A 17103-nucleotide genomic window follows, 5' to 3' on the forward strand; every position below is an offset into this window, starting at 1 on the left:
ATCCCCAGCAAGTCACCTACCCTATTTATGAATCAATTCTCTGGTTTATAAGTAGTGATAATTTAACTTAGTTCATAGAATTATTTCAAGAATAAAATAAGATAGTGCATGTAACATGTATAGCCCTGTGCCTGACATGGTGGGGGCAGGGGTGTATTTTACACATTAGGTGTTTTCTGAAAGAGTGAATACTTTAGTATGTGTGCACAGCACTTCACAGTTTCCAATGCATTTATCACATCCATTGTCTTATTTGATCCTTATGTTACCCCTGGGGAGGGAATGTCCAGGCAGATTCTCCATTTCACTAACTAGATGCCATGGCTTAGAGAAATAAGCTGACTTGACCAAGACAAATCAAGGCACCAGTATGAGAAACCCAGGCTTGTTTGGCCTTTTTGACCAGAGCTTTCCCTCCCCTTTCCGATGCCTCCCACTTACCCCAGCCTGGGCAGCTCTAGTCTGGGCTCTGGGAGATACCTCAAGAGCAACACTGAAAAAGCAAAGCTTCATTTGCCCTTTCCACGCATAGACACACTGGCTATCTCCATTCAATGGGGGTCCTCCTCCATGAATTTCCCCAGAATTCTCTTTATCTCTCCCTCTCCACACATACCCAATAAAAGACCCTGGGAAAAATTGCTCCTGAAGTGTGAGACATTCTCATCTGTTTTGTACTATAGGATCCTTAATGACACTTTCTGAGACAATGAACAGAACTCGATTGTCTCAAGAGCTACAAGAAAGGCCCTCCTGATTCAGACAGAAGTGGCTGCTTCCCAACTGAGGAATCCTGGTCAGGTTGGTGGCAGCCCTTAGAAGCCTAAGTTACCTTCTCCTCATGTCCCTGCCCCACCCCTCCTCTTCTGTCTGCATACTTTCCTCTCCCTTCCTTCCAAATCCTCAAAAGCTTCTCTTTTCCCTTTTTTTCATTTAGCTCCTTGTTTTCCCTTTATGTTTCCCCACACATTCTCCTTGGAATCCCATATTTATTGAGCACCTACTGTAGGCCAGACACTATGCTAGTAACTTTAGAAATACCATCTTACTTAATCATCACAACAGCCTGTTGGGTAAATATAATCATCTCCAGTTTACAAATGAAAAAGGAAGCCTCCAAGAGATTACATAACTAACACAAGGTCACGTGGCTATATTAATGGAAACTGGGTTTAGATCTGAGTTTGGCCGGCTCCAAAGTCCACATATACCTTGCTTCCTATTTCTTCCTTTTTTTCACTTCCACTTTCCTTTTTTTCTTCCAGACCAAATTGGCTTTTTCCTTTAGTCTCTTTGGCCTCCTTTGCTTTTATCTGACCACCACAGTGTCTGAATCGGGGCAGGTCACTTCACCTTTCTGAGTCACTTAACCTCTCTGAGTCTCAGACTCCTCGTCTGTCAAATAGAAATTAACGACTGTGTCTTCCTGCTGAGAATGGTTGGGAGGATTCAGTGAAACAATGGATACATTGCTGGCCAAAAGTTACCTGTTACAATGACAGTTTCTTTCTGTTCTTCTTTCATTTTGCTCCTCTCACCTCCTCTTCATCCCTTCCTCCCTCTTTTATCATCTTCTTCCACAAAGGACGGGGTCTCTTTCCTCCTCCTTCCTTCTCCCTATTTTCCCACTGTTCACAGAGAGGGCTGAAGCCCCCAGGTACAAAGAGGGCTCCTCTTCCCCTTGCCATCCCAGCTTGAAGGCACTTACAGTTCCTTCCAGCCCACCTCTGGTTGACAGTCTCTCCTGTGGCCCATTTCCAGACCTGAGAAAGGCAAGCTGCTGCAGAAGTGTGCACTAATTGCAGACATGTCATGAAGGAGACCACTGCTGGCTCATTATCCTCAGGCCATAGAAACCCAGTAGGCTTCAGAGACCCTCCAGCATGCAGCTTTTCCCTAATGAATTTCATAAAAATTGACTCTCTGGCCATTGACTAGCTTCTCACAAGTGAACAGTGTTTGGGGAGGAGGAGAGGCATGTGTGACTTGCCTAGGAAAGATGCAAACAAGTAAAGAAGTAAGGTTTTAACACCAGTTTCGATGAAGATGAGAACACAGGGCAAGGCCACAAACACAAATTCAGTCTGAGGAATTGGCACTGAGGGGAATACTTATCATGCTGTACCCGTGGGCACTGGGAAGAGGCCCAGGAGTCATACAGACTGGATTTGAATATAGTCTCTGACAGCTACTAGCTGTGTGACCACAGGCAAATCTCTCATCCTGTTTCCTCATCTGTGGAATGGGGTAGTCTACCTCATAGGGTGGTAGTGAGAATTAAATGCACAAAAATGTGTGAAAGGATTGGCATGTGGAATGCCTAGCAATTCCCTTTACCAGTCCACTTTAGTCTCAGCTCCCTTGCTCCCAGGACTTTAGGGAATCCCTCTTTTCCTTCATCATTCAGGTTCAATCAATAAACCAGGTCTTTACTGAATACTGATTTCATGCCAGGTCTTGTGTTATGTGCTAGGGACAAAGGGAGACCAAACCTAATTGTGGAGAAAAGACACACTAATAAGAATGCCAGTCTCTCAGATGTACATAGTCTTTAACAGTTCACAAATACAATTTTGAAGCAACCTTTGAGGGGTGAGACAAGGCAAGGATCATCACTCATGACTCACCGACAGGGAAAACGAGGTTCAGAGACGGGGCATGAACCGTGGCTCTTATGCCTTATGCCCCCTTGTGTCACTCTCAGTTGGATCAGTGACAGAATATATTATAACATTTCTAACCCAGGTAGAGCAAAGTAGAGGCTATGCAGGAATGTGGTGGAGGGAGAGAGTGGCTGGGGAGGAGATGGGGAGGAGGCTTCCAGATATTAGTGGAGATGGGATACTTTAAGGCTAAAACTAGCCAAAATTCTTTACCTAAATAACTTCTCATTCTTCAGGACTCAGCTTAGAGACGGCCTTTTCATTCTCTTCTATGCTTCCCTCTGTCTAACATTGTGTTAACCTGCATGGTACAAGTCCATTTGACCTCAAGGAGATCCCTGAGCAGGGGCCACAGCATTCATCTTAAGCACCAGCACTAGCCAGAGGAGTAGCTGCTTGGTGAGTGAGTAATGGCTGATGAAGACATGAATGGAGGAGGTGGGAAGGAGCAGGAGGGTGTGGTTGAGGGGATGCGGACCGTGAGGGTCATGAGAGCTCGGCTCAACAAGCATGGAGGACTCTTTGCAGGGCTCTGGGGACACTGAGGTGAATCACATGGTTTCTACCCTTGGAGAGCTCCTAGTCTAGTGGGAGAGAGAGACATATTGACAATATGATAGTGATAAATTCTGAATGGTAGGAAGCAAGGGGATTACCAGGGTACAGAGGATGTACCTCCCTGAGCCTGGAGGTCAGGGACGTCTTCTTGGAGAAGCTGATTCCTGAGCTGAGATCAGGTAGATAAAGACATACAATCAGGAGTGTATGTGTGAACATGTGTGTGTGAGCACACCAGGCAGGAGAAATAACATGAACATAGATAGGGGCAAAAAACAATGTTGGCATACGTCAGAATGACCAGAGCATTTTCTTTTCATTAGAGCAGAAAGCTCAAAGTGGTGAGAAATGAGGCAGCAAGTGGCCAAATATGGAGAGCTCATATACCATGCCAAGGAGATGCTGTCACTATCCTCTCAAAGGTACCCACGGCATGAGAACTCTGATTCAAGTAACCAGCTCATGGTCCTAGCCATGGGTCTCTTTTGCTAGCAGAACAAACTAAATGTTCTCCCACCCAATTACTGTCAGACTCCTGGAAAGGTCTTCATTAGTAGGCCCAGAAGGTAACCTTTTCCTCAGGCTCATTAGTAAGGCTTCTCAGCTCCTGAGAATCTAGTGAGGTCAAGATGACAGCCAATTAACCAGACTAGCCCTCTGTCCTTTTCTCCCTCTAATTGGCTTTAGAACAAGGGGGTTTCTGCTGTCTTTCATAGGGTCCAATTCCTAACTGAATCTGAGATGATCCCCCCAACCCAAAAATGATCATATTTACCTATTCTGCCTAAAGGCAGCTGTCACAGACCCATAGACTTCACAGATAGTGTCCACACTGCCTGCTTCTGAATTTGACTTAAGAATTCTATTCAGAAATTCACAAACAGCTAAACTCACCTCTCCTTATCCTGATATTTCCCCAGAATATTTCTTCTCCACTTTTATATTCAAATCCTTTCTCCATCCTCTGATTCTCTGATACCTCCTCATCTCTGTAATGTATCCATCTTCAGCTCACACCTCTCTGGTCACTGATGATTCTGGCAAGGGGAATTGCTGTCTTCCTTTCCACCCAGGATTGCTCTCATTCTCAGGAACTGTGGGTTTCATGTGGACAATCTATCTAACACCCTGCTCTTAATTTCTTGACCATTTCATTCACAGCAACTTTCTCTTCTATTTTGCTTTAGCTATGCCCCTGTGCTTATAACAAGCTATCTAGATTTAGATTTAAGTCACTGGAACAGAAGAGGTCTAGTTAATACAGTATCCAAGATCCTGTATGGCTTGGCTTCTGTCTACTTCCCCAGCCTCCTTTTCCTGGCTCATACCACACTCCAGAAACATCAACACTTTCTTATTTAGTGCCTTTGCTCCTGCTATTACTCTGTAGCAGCTCCTTCTAATCACCTTCATTACTCAGCTGTGGAATCACTGATTCCAAAGAGCCTTCCTTCCCTTTCTCTTCCCACCCCAGCCCCACTCAGAACAGACAACGTACCTCTCTCTTATACTCCCATGGTGCCTTACCCTATTGTTCCAGTCAGATTTGAACAGGAAAATGGGAACTATTCTTAATGTTTAAGCCAGAGGGAATTGGTTATGTAGCTGATATAAGAATCAAGAGGCCAAATATAATAATGAGGTGACTCAGAGATTATCAACAACAAAAATAAACACTGTTACTGGGCCAAAAGATGCTAGAACCATAGGAGCAGGATTCAGAGAAGAGGAGCAGCCTCTACTGACTGAAAGAGTCACCAAGAGGGGGGATATTCAGGTTTCTCCCTTTTCCCCACCTCCAGTTGCTTGCCAGTGTCTCTCCTCGGCTAAATCCAGAAGCCACTGTTACAGGAGCCTGGGAAACACAGCCTGCAAAGGTCAACCCCCAGGGGGTGCTGTAGGAGAAAGACAGAGCAGGAGAAGGGTGAAGAATGATAGCCAACAGGCTAAGGGCTAACACAGACATCCACTCAAAGGATGCTGAAATTAGCTCTCTGCTATTTTGCTTGCCTGGTCAACAGGGCACCTTGAGGGTAAGAAACCCATTCACTTTAGGGTCCCCAGAGTTCATCACGTGTTCAGTGATTGTGGCAGATTATTCACTGCCCACCCTGTAGAGGATATTATATCCCCACCCATTGCCAAGTGGCTTGCAGTGCCTCCTATATCTCCCCACTCCCTCCATATTAGATTTGATCACATAACTAACTTGCTTGGGCCAATGGATGTGGGCATTCCAAGAGCCAGCAGAAGCTTTACAAGACTTCATATGGTTTATCCATGGCAGATTGGATCCCAGTGTAAGAAGACACACGGAACAGAGCTGCAGCTGCTGACTTGCCGTTGGCATGGAGTGTAAGTGAGAATAAACCTTTACTATCTAGGCTCTGGACTCAGGTTATGTGTTAGAAATCTCACTAACACTGTGACTGAGGGTGGAAATTTGAACAGAAACCATGGCAAGCTTTTGGAAAAACAACATTGGGTAATAATATATGGGGAGCATTTGGATTTTGATTCTAAAGGCTGAAGTTGAGTACTGGGCCTGCCACCTCCTACCTCTATAGCTTAGACAAGTTACATAATCTTTAACTGAAAAAATAAAGACAAAGAAGTGGGGTACAGCTCATTGTACACAAGAAAACACAGAGGTCTGGACTCAGCCTCTTCAGCAGTATAATGGAGCTGACGATGATACCACCTTCCAGGCTAGGAGTGAGAGTGAAAATCGCAAGACTTTTGTTGTGAGAGCACATTGTGAACATAAGTCACTGCACCAAAGTTAGTACCATCAATGCTGAGGAGGTCTTTGTTTCTCTGCAACCAGGCTCAGTGATACAAGGTTTCCATTGTCATCCCAATCCAAAAAATATTTATCAAGCACCTAAAATAAGCAAGGCAGTGTACAGGGGTTGGTGTGGCCTCAGGGGTAAGTGGAGAATTGTGTGAACTGAAATCAAAGAACCCAAAAGGGACAGAGCTGACCAAACCCTTCCATTCAACTAATCCAAATCTCCTCTTTTTCAGAGGGGCAAACTGAGGCCTAGAAACAGGAAACAAGATGCCCATGATCACACAGTAAACTAACTGCCGAAGCAGGATACAACCCTCAGTCTCCTAACTCCTAGGCTGGTGCTTCTCCCACTATACTTTGTGGAATGAGTGTATGTGTGTGTTTCAAAACCACATTTTAAATGGGTCTCTCTTTCTCTTGTAAGCAAAAGTGCATTTCTCTTTTACTAGCCTCCCTGAGCCATTCCCAGTCAGATCCAGGGAATGGACAAGAATCCCCTTTCTGAGGGGCACAGGGAGGCCAACACCCTAAAATGTTCTGCTTTTTGATATAGGAGTCCCTGAAACTCCTCTGCCTCCCAAAGATCCACTCGCCTCAGTGTCTTTACAGCCTCACCTATGCCCCAGGAACTTTGAGGATATAGAAGACCTGTTGCTACTCACAACTTTATAAATGCTAGTTGCTGATCATTATCAAGAGTCTTGGTTGAGTGAGCTGAGAGAAGCTAAAGGAAAGGGTATCCTAAAGAGAAATCCCATAAAGCAGAGAATGGCACTCCTGCAGTGGCAAGAAGAGCACTGAAACTTACTAAATGCTGGCATAATGAGGGATAGGTCTGAGGTGGGGATGAGGAGGGCTGCTCCCAGATCTGATCACATCCTTGCAAAATTCTTAACGTGGTCCAGAAAACCCTGCATTATACAGCTCCTGCCTAGCTCTCCATTCCCACTTAACACCATTCTCCCCTTGATTGTTTAGTCCCTGCAACATGGCCTTCTTTCAATCTCTTAAGTGTTTCAAGCTCTACCCTACATTAGGACCATTCCTGATGTGGAACATCCCCTCTGCCACACCCTCCCCCCACCCACCCTCACTCTGCCTGGCTAACTTTTTCTCATCTTTTAATTCTCAGTTTAAGTGTTACCTTCTCAGATCTTGTCTCTCCAGTCTAAAATTAGGTCTCTGTTTTTCACTTTTTTCACAGCACTTGTACCTTATGTTACTTTTATCTGTCCACCATTCCTTCCTTTAGGGAGCCACTATTTTAAATGGTCTTGGTGGGATTCTAGGTTACAATACTTGCCTCCCCCAGCCCTTGGGACAGGCATATGACTCACAGGTGGCCAACCATAGTCTTCCCCGAGATTGATACACGGTGGTTGGGAGAGAAAAGACCTCATTTTGCAAGAGTTGGGAAGATAGGAATCTGGAGCTTACCATCCTCTATCTTACTCCTCATGCAGATTTTGGCTACAGAAGGAGGCTGAAGGGAGCAAAGCTGAGAAATGGAGAGTGCAACTGAGTCCTCGGTTGAGTGAACTTCCCAGTTACATGAGCTAATAAATTACATTTTTTTAAGTTAAAGCTTAGTTTGATTTGGGATTTTATTACTTATTATAATGAGAGTCTAATTCATGCAGAAACTTACCACAATTTTTAATAGCTTTATTGAGATATAATTCACATACCATACAATTCACCCATTTACACCCTCTTTAATTATATACTTATTTATATAATAATTTGTTTAATGTCTCTTTCCCCATTAGTTCCATGACAATAAGGATCGTAGCCATTTGTTTACCATTATATCCCAAGTGCCAAGACAACACCTAGCTCAGAATATGTGCTCAATAAATATTTTTCAATGAATAAGAGAAAAAGTGTATTGTGAATGATTATCTACCCTCTGCTGGGTGGCTGGGATAATGAAACAAATCATGCATAACCCCAGCTACTCTCCAGGTCTCACAAGAGAGATAGACATCTAAACCAGCAGGTTCCTATAAACAATAGAGGAAAGCTCGGGACATTGTGTAGGACAGAAATCGGTTGCTTTGACCTGCCCAAATATGACCAATTTGTTGAGGCCCTCTTCAAGTGCCTCCCTAAACCCTGTATTAAGAATTAATCTCACTTTTCAACTGTTTCTACATAAACGTGATACATCTATACTGACTCCACTACTTCTTAACTGAGTAAACTTGAACAAGTTACTTAACCTCTCTGAACTTCATTTTTCAGGGTATTGGATATGCCTGATAGTACCTATCTTGAAAGGTTATAGTGAGTACTAAATGAGATAATTAATTCAAAGCATTTCATATACTGTCTGTCTGGCTTGCTATATACATCACCTAATATTACCATATTTGCTGTATAGTGAGGTTAAGTGGTTAGGAACACAGGATATGGAGCCAGACTACTGCTTAGGTTCAAATTCCAACTCTAGCTGTGTGACTTTAAGAAAGTTACTAAAATTCTCTGAGCCTCAGTTTTCTCATCTTAAGACAAAAAAGCAACTTGGACATAAGAAAATTATATATCTCAGAGGGCTCTAGGGGGGTTAAATTAAAAGATTAATACTTAAATAAAACACTCCAAATAGTGCCTGGCATATAACAAACACTTAATAAATATTTAACCAACTTGGCTTTTTAAAATCTTACTCATAAGGGCTTGGCATGCTGGCTATATTTTCTTCCTAATATAAAACTAATTTATGTTTCAAAACTTAGTTTTGTTTAAAGACTTGACATGTTGATTATATTGTTTCTAATACACATAAAAATGTATACATAAAATCTTATGCACACTTTCAGTGGTATAAGTCTTTCTCTTTGGGAAATTCTACTCTAGGCAGGTACTCCAATGATCTGTGGTTCCCTGAACATACAGTGCTGTTCCTTGACCTTTCCAGTGTGATTCCCCCTGCTTGGAATGTCCTTACCTCTCCCTCACTTGGCTGCTTCTACTTGTCTTCAAGACTTAGCTTGGGTATCATGTCCTTTGGCCCCCAGTGATTAAGGTACATCCTCTGGGCTCCCACAACCCCCCAGCACATCCCTCTGTCACAACACTGATCACTTGGGGTATCACTGTTTCTGTCCTTCAGGTGAGGGAATGTATCCTATTTCACAGCATAGTACTTGGCATAGCAGGTGCTCAGGAAGCCTTAACTGGATTGAAGTAAAATGAAGTAGCCAAATATTTAATATAATAAGAATTAATCAAAACCTATTTTTGTAGTTTCTACTCAGTGCCAGGCCATTTGCTGGGCATTGTGGGTACAAAGATAAACAAGATTCATTTTCTGTCCTCATGGAGTTTTAGGGAGATGGGTAAGTAAGCAAGTGTTCCCAAGTGTGATGGGTACTGTGACTATTGTGTGCATAGGGCACATTAAGTGGGGGCACAAAAAAAAGAGCTCAGGGCATGAAAGTCTTCACAGAAGATGTGAAATGAGCTGTTTTGAAAGCTGTATGGGGGTTAGTGGCTGGATTAGGGTAGCGGGTGGGGAACAGAGGAGTTCTGAACAGATGGAGCATAGCCAATCTAGGGAGAGTGCTGGGAATCTCCCTGGGGACAGCAGGTTGAAGGCATAAAGAGATAGCCTGAGGTCACCAAGTATAGCTTCATCACATGCTTAAAGTTTTATGAACTATGGGAATGGGCGGAAGCACTTTCTGGACCCTGAGAAACTCTGTGATGGAGTAAGAACAGCAAGACCCAAGATATCCCAACCTCCCTACTGCTTAAATACCTAAAGTTTGCTAATTTCTATTCTAGGGCACTCTGGGGAATAGAGGAAGGGAGAAAGAAGTATAGGACACCCCTCCACACATGTATTCATACTAAATAATATAGGTATGTACCAAACACCATTCATACTTATACAATTTACCCACCTACACACCCAAATATCTGTACTTAAGAAACTGTCAGAGAGTAAAACTTCAAACTTCATACTCTTCAGTCATGCAACACTAGGTTGTGAGAAATACTTAGGGAGACTGGCTAAAATATAAGCAATGCATACTTTCTTCTAGAGGAAATTTTATTCAAGGAAATCCTACAACAAACACCAATACAGGGAAGGGAAAGTAAGGGAAGGAAGCAAGCTGCTGTTTAAAGCAAGTATAGGTGGGAGTCTTGCTGTGAAGCCACTGAGACACACTGGAGGCACCTGGGTCTCAGTGGAGCTCAAGAATCAAGATGCTTTAATCTTGGAAAAAGCCTGGGCTTCACGGAGCTACATACTTAAACATCATCATTTTATCCCTTCACAGAATTACTTTGTCATGAATTGTGTTTTGGTGAGGAAGTGTCAGTTTACATTGAGAGATTATAAAACACAGCCTGCAATGTTGTGGCTGCTGTAAGAATCTTTGATATTAAGGATATCATCACATGCAGCATATAGAGACTGCTCTATAGTTGCCAATGAAGAGTAGTGCTTCTCTGTAATAATGGGTTTGTTTTTATTTTAGGAACAATCTCTGAACCATGTAACTAATATGCTTCTCTCTTTGCAATGGTTGCTAGGAAGCTCAAAGCCAATATTTTGACTCAACTCTTGTACATGCCCAAGAACTTAAAACATACATACTTAGGTCACTCCTGGCTTCCTCTTATTTTCCCCTACCCTTATTTCCCTTTGCTCCAATTTTCTCATTTATTTTTTTAAATTGATGTACTAAAAGTTTTCTAAAAGACACCTCAAATCCTTTATGGAAGGATCTGGTCAAAAAATTCATAAATTTAAATTTTACTTTATATTCAATGTAAGTATACATGTCACATAACAAATTACTTAAAATTCACTATCTCAAAGCCCATATGTATGCCACACAAACATAAAATACACACAGAGCACACATGTACATAATTCACAATCACAACACATCCTTAACATTACACACCCATGCACACGTGCATGCACACACACACACACACATACTTGTGCACATACCAAGCTGCTCTGCAAGGAGCTGGCCCTTCTCAGTGGGAACAACCCTCTCTTCCTCCATGTCACACTTGTTCCCCACCAGGATAACCTGTGCATTGTCCCAGGAGTAGGTCTTGATCTGAGTAGCCCTAAAAAGAGACAGAGAGAAGACTATGTTAATGACACCCTCCTAGGTTGGCATGGACCCTGCAAAGCTCAAAGAAATGGCTTCCTTTCCACAGGGCTAGCAACACCCAAGTTATGTCACTGTCAATTAATTCAGCTGAAAACAGACAGATGCCTGCCCTGCTGGCTGTCACAGATGCTGATCCCTTAAGTCCTGGTTTTAAATCTCAGTCAGCTCTTCAGAGTCCTCTTGTAATGCACCTGCCCATCCCTCCACACTGAGCACAGATGTCTTCCTAAAACATCTATCTGACCATGATAAGTCCTTTCCCAAAAGCTCTCTCTGCCCACCCTCTACACCCCTTGCCCTGCTACCAACTAGCTATGCAATGAAGTCTAGATCCCTCAGGTAGGCCTTGAAGGCCATTCATGTCTTGTCTCTCTCGCTTCTTCATCCTTCCTCCCACTTCACAAACTTTCTCACCCATTCCCCACATGCTCTTCCATGGCTTATGCCTTTGCCTAAACTGGGAATCCCTTCCCTGCACTAACTCATCCTCCAAGACCCAGCGCTGCTCCCACCATTCCTTGGGGAAGCCTTCTCAAGCTTCCCCAGGCACAGCTAGCTTTTCCCTCCTCTGTGATTCATGAACCTCCACTGAGGTCTCAGATCACGTTTAATTGTAGAAACCAAAATGTCAGCAGTGGTTTCCTTCATGTGGGGTGATTATGAAACTTTAAAAATACTTGTCTTCACTTTTCAAATTTTTGAAAGTGAGTATGCATTACTTCTATGATGAGAAACAAAATTTTAACAGAGGGAATAAAATAGGATCCTTGTATTGTGGAGACATCTTTTTGCAGGGATGAGCCTAACTCTGTCCCCAGCTACTCCATCAGGTAGAAAGATTATTTCCCCTTTTTGTTGCCTACAACTTTATTGTGGCACATGTTACATTTGGATGAATTTATCTATCTCTCCCCAAGGGCAGGGACAGACTTATTCATCTTGAGGGTGCCAGTCCTCAGCACCCTCAGAGCAGAGAAGGTATGAGTGAACAGCTGATGAATGAATAAACCAGCAAATTGTTAATCCTGAAGCAGATTTTAAATCTGACCCTATTCTGACACTTACACTCAATCTAACTCAACCTTAACTGCAGCCAGGATCAACCCTGCTCCTAAAACTAATCCCACCACCAAATTTCTCATTAAGGGTAAAAAGTTATTCCCTCAAAGAATGGGATTCACCCAGCCACCATTTGTTGTGGGTTCATCAAAGAGCCAGATTCCATGCCGGGGTACTGGGGCTTAGATGCAGGTGAGGGCTAAGCTGGGGTGAAGTTTCTCAGAGGCAAAACTCAAAGGACAGGGCTTGGGAGAGACAGACACTCAATCTTCAGCCTCAAGGCAGGTAACTGGAGCCAACTCTCTATTTCTCCATGCTACTCTTCTTGTCATTGCCCCTCTGCCCACCCCACCCTCTCCCAGCTTTCAGATTAGCAACTCAGGCTATTCTTGGAGGAATCATCACCAGGTGTTAAAGTTGCTGTGTTCCTGAGGCAGAAGGAACAGGGACTAATGGAGAAAAGGAAGGAAGTCAAGTCCAACAGGGAATAAGTGCGGATACATTTATAAAAAGAGCTAATCACTCCACGGTAATAGGTGGGGGGAGAGGGGAAGAGGGAAGAAATATCATAACTGGAGAGAGGAGAGGGAATAAGAAAGGGGAAAAGGATGAGAAAAAGGGGGAATAGAGAGAAAAGAATGGGAGGAAAGGAGAAAGAGGGAAGGCTGAGAGTTGTTAAAAGGGAAGTGGGAGAAAGGAGGAAGAAGAGGATGACCGGGAGGCTGCAAAGGAGAACACAGATCACCATGAGTGATGGCATGAGGACAGCACCCTGGACTGCTGTTCAGAACAGGGAGGCAGCAGGCCGTCTGCAAGGTCACTGTCAGATCAAGGCTCCAAGACACCAACAGTGCTTCATAAAGATGCATGGCAACTGTTCCTTAGGAGAAGAGAAGTCCTCGAAGGGTAGCTCTTGGGCAGAAGGGAACAGGAGACAAGCTTGGCACTGGCCAACACTGCTGCTGTGTGTCCAGCCTGCTCAGCTCTCTGATTTTGAAGAATACCCACAGTACAAGTGTTCCAGCTTCCCCCATTCTCATCCTTTCCACTGGTTATGGGCACAGGGTCCTGGCCCCTCCCTCTCACCTCTCCCTGTGAGTTCGGCTCTAGGAAGGAAGATGTAAATTGTTCAGAGGTTGTTATCTCTGAGGGGTTGTGTTGATTTTCAATGTATACAGAATCCTTATGAACTTGGACCAGATGTGCTCTTGGACCCCTAGTGCAGCCTAGAGATATATGTTATAGAGAAGCAGTATGTAGATTCAACTCACTACTATGGCCAGAATGATCTTTCTAAAAATTAATCTGAACCTATTGGTTCAGATTAGTCATCTATGGGATAAAATCCAAACTCCTTACCCTGCACACAAAATCCTTCATGACCTCTGCTCTTCACAACCCCGTACCTACCTTCTCACCTTTGTACATCTGGATTCTTTTCCTGGAACATTCTTATCCATTCACTCTCTGTTAACTCTGTCCATCTTACAAAATGCAACATACATGTCAGCAACTCCTGGACACCTTCCCTGGCGCCCCAAGCTCAGTCAGAGTCTTCCATTGGGTTTCCACAGCCCTGGTGCCTCTCTCTATCACTGTGCCTGTCACACGATATTTTCCCTGCCTGCTTATTGATCTCTCCTCTCATCGATGAATTCCTTGAGGACAAGAGCCATGTCTGCTTCATCCTGATTTCTAGCACACAGCACAGGACCTAGCATACATTGGGTTTTCATGAAAGTGTGATGAATTAATGAATGAATCTCATACCAATCTTGGACAGCATTAAAGGACTCCTCATTGGTGATGTCATACATCAGAATGAAGCCCATGGCCCCACGGTAATAGGCTGTGGTGATGGTCCGGTACCGTTCCTGCCCAGCTGTGTCCTGGGTGGGAAAAGGAAAGAGTCATCCTCCTAGAAAATCGTTTTATTCTTAAAAAGTCCCCAGAACAATTAATTAATAATCCGAGGTACATTTAAGGAGCACCTATTAACATGTCTTATGTTGTACTTGGTGACTAGAATAAAATGGTTCTTAAAACCTAATAGAAATTAGTAAAAAAAAAAATTAAAATCCCAATAGAAAAATGGACAAGAGGAAAGAACAATTCACAGAAGAAATGTAAACAGATAACTATTACATAAAAAGGTTTTAAGCTTATTTTAAATTATAATATCCATTACAGATGAGGAAGTAGTGAGATGTACAACCTCATGCCTTGCTCATGGGAGTGGAACCTGGTTCAGTCTCTCTGGAAGTCAGTTTGGAAGTCTCAAGAGCACTAAAATATTTGTTCCCTTTGACTCAGCAACTTTCCTTCTAAAAAGTCCTGTTACAAAATCAGACAAATACTTAAGTACAAAAATGTTTGTTACCACTTTATGTAGACAGTGAAAAAGTATCAACTTATATATTCAATAATAGGAGCAGGGTTAAAATACAAGAATTCTTGTGTTTTTATTCAGGTAAGAATATTTAATGACATGGAACAATGCTTATATATGTGATATGGTATCCATTTTGTAATGATATACATGCAGAGAAGAAAACTGGAAAGAAGCACATCAGAAGGTTAATAGTGATTATCTCTGTATGAGAGACAAGAAGTACAGAGATTTTAATATTCCTCATGTATTTTTATTTTCTCTACATATGCTTATATTACTCTTATATAAGAAGAAATAAACATTCTCACTAAAAAAAATGACCAAGACAATTCTTTATCTCAAACAGCTCACAGTGTAGTTAGAAAGGCAAACACGTAAGCAAGCAAGCAAAGAACAAGACAAACAGCTCAGTGTTACTGGAGCACATGTGCATGCTTCACAAATGTCCACACAATCCCCATGTGAAAGACCAGCCAATCTTCTCTCTTTCATTAGTTTTAGATGTGTGATGCTTGAACATATATAAAACATTACCTCATATATTAGTTCATATAAATTTTATGAAATCCCTGTGAGGTAGGTGTTATTAGTATTTACATTTCATAGTTGAGAATGCAAAAATGCCGACAAGGTAAGTGGTTTTTCCCAAGGTAAAAAAGATGGTGATAAGAGCTATGCCTTAAATCTAGGACTTCTGATTCCAAGTTCAGTGCACATACCATTGCACCTCAATCAATGAAAAATTTATCCACATTTACTGAACACCACCAATAATAATAATAAAAACAAGTAATAGGAACAATTACAGCATGCCATTATTTGTAATAATGTTGCACCTGTTATCCATAAACTTAAAAAAAACCTGTAGGGTATGTATTATTACTCCATTTTATAGATGAGGAAACTGAGATTCAAAGATGTTGCCCACCAAATGTCAGGATTAGAATTTAAAATTAGTCTGTCTGACTCCTATACCCATTATAATATATTGCCTTAGCCTTGAACCACACTTTGTGTGGTATAAAAATGGAATAAGCACCATCCCTGCCCACAGGGATGCCTCAGTAAAGGTGTAGAGGTGGTTAAGACAGACCATTGAAATGATAATTAGCAATATGTGACAATATGTCATCAATACCACATAAGCAGTATTAAGAAAATGTGTCACGCAAGTCAGATAAGGTAGAAACATGGTAGTTTGGGGTAGTATTGGAAGGTCAAAACAGAGATAGTATATCAGTTAGGATATATTGAATTAGTCACTAACACACAGTCCCCAAATTTCAGCAACTTAAACAATGTTTTATTTTTCACTATTATTACATATCCATTAAGAGTTAGCTTTTTGTCTTCCTTATTCCAGGATAAAGACGGATAGAGCACCTACCAGAAGGAAAGAAAGTATGTGAGTCATATTTTGGCTCTTAAAACTTCTGCTTTTCCCATTCCACTAGCCAAAGCAAGTCATGCGCATCCAAGAAAGTGCAATTTATAACATGCTCAGGAGGAGAAATGTGGTAGACAATATGACTCCTCCTAGCGCAATATGCACCAAGCCCACAAGCATCGCCTGGAGATGTGCTGATCTGGTAATAGAAAGAGGATAACAGGGACTTTTCTAAAGAATTTTCCAAGCAGAGAAGTGAAGGAAAGGTATTTTAGCAGAAGGAAGAATTTTTGCCAGCGAGTACTCCAGAAGAACTTAAGAAATGGTGGGAAATGGAAAATGGGTAGGCAATGAAGCTAGAAGGAGCTTTGAATGGTGTGCTACAGGGTTTGGACTTTATCTTTCAGGAGCAAAGATTTTGAGGCAGAGATAAACATAATTAGATCTGAATTTTAGAAAGATCTCTCTGGCTGTGATATGGAGAATGAACTGGAGGGAGAAGAGAGATGGGAATCAGGAAGGCTGGTTAGAAGCTCTTTGCAGTGCTTCAAGTGAGACCCAATAAGGACTTCATCTAGAGTGGTAGCAACAGAGATGGAATAGAAACAGATTCAAGAGGTATTGAAGAGGTGAATTATAAGGCATGGTGACAGATTAAATGTGAAAGTTGAGAAATCAAAGATAATAGTTATGTTTCTGGCAAGACTCAGCTTCTCCATGTCCTCAGCAATTCAGCTCTGGCCCAGACTGGTACAACCTTACTCAGCAAAACAAAATCACATTTAACACACTCACCATGCTCAGTCACCATCTCCTGTTCATTGAGCATAGTCTTTGGATGTCTTACTCTTCACCTCAAGCAGCTTATCACAGTATTCCTTCTGAGCACATATAGTACTTCTCCCTAAGAGTTCTGGCAATTACAACTTTCTCCAGCTCACAAAATGAGTGAGTGAATGAATGAATGAATGAATGAAGAGATGGATGAATGAGTCAGTGAGTAAACATATAACACTGGGAATCTTAGGCACTATGAGAGAAATATTCACTCTTTGCCATATCTACACAAAAGCACTGTTTGTTTATTTATGAAACATAGCAGCAGT

The 17103-nt window shown here is 42.3% G+C and overlaps 1 protein-coding gene across 1 annotated transcript in view; it reads right to left on the reverse strand.

The window, feature by feature from the left end:
• Window positions 1–17103, reverse strand: part of RAB3B (RAB3B, member RAS oncogene family) — a 62505-nt gene that overhangs the window by 6997 nt on the left and 38405 nt on the right. Inside the window, exons 3-4 of the mRNA XM_036893171.2 lie at window positions 13989–14107; window positions 10988–11112 (exon numbers count right to left, since the gene is read on the reverse strand). Of these exons, the coding sequence (XP_036749066.1) occupies window positions 10988–11112; window positions 13989–14107 (244 nt within the window). The remainder of the gene's footprint in view (window positions 1–10987; window positions 11113–13988; window positions 14108–17103) is intronic.

The sequence above is a fragment of the Manis pentadactyla genome, chromosome 4 (assembly GCF_030020395.1).
Source record: "Manis pentadactyla isolate mManPen7 chromosome 4, mManPen7.hap1, whole genome shotgun sequence".
NCBI classification, from domain to species: Eukaryota; Metazoa; Chordata; class Mammalia; order Pholidota; family Manidae; genus Manis; species Manis pentadactyla.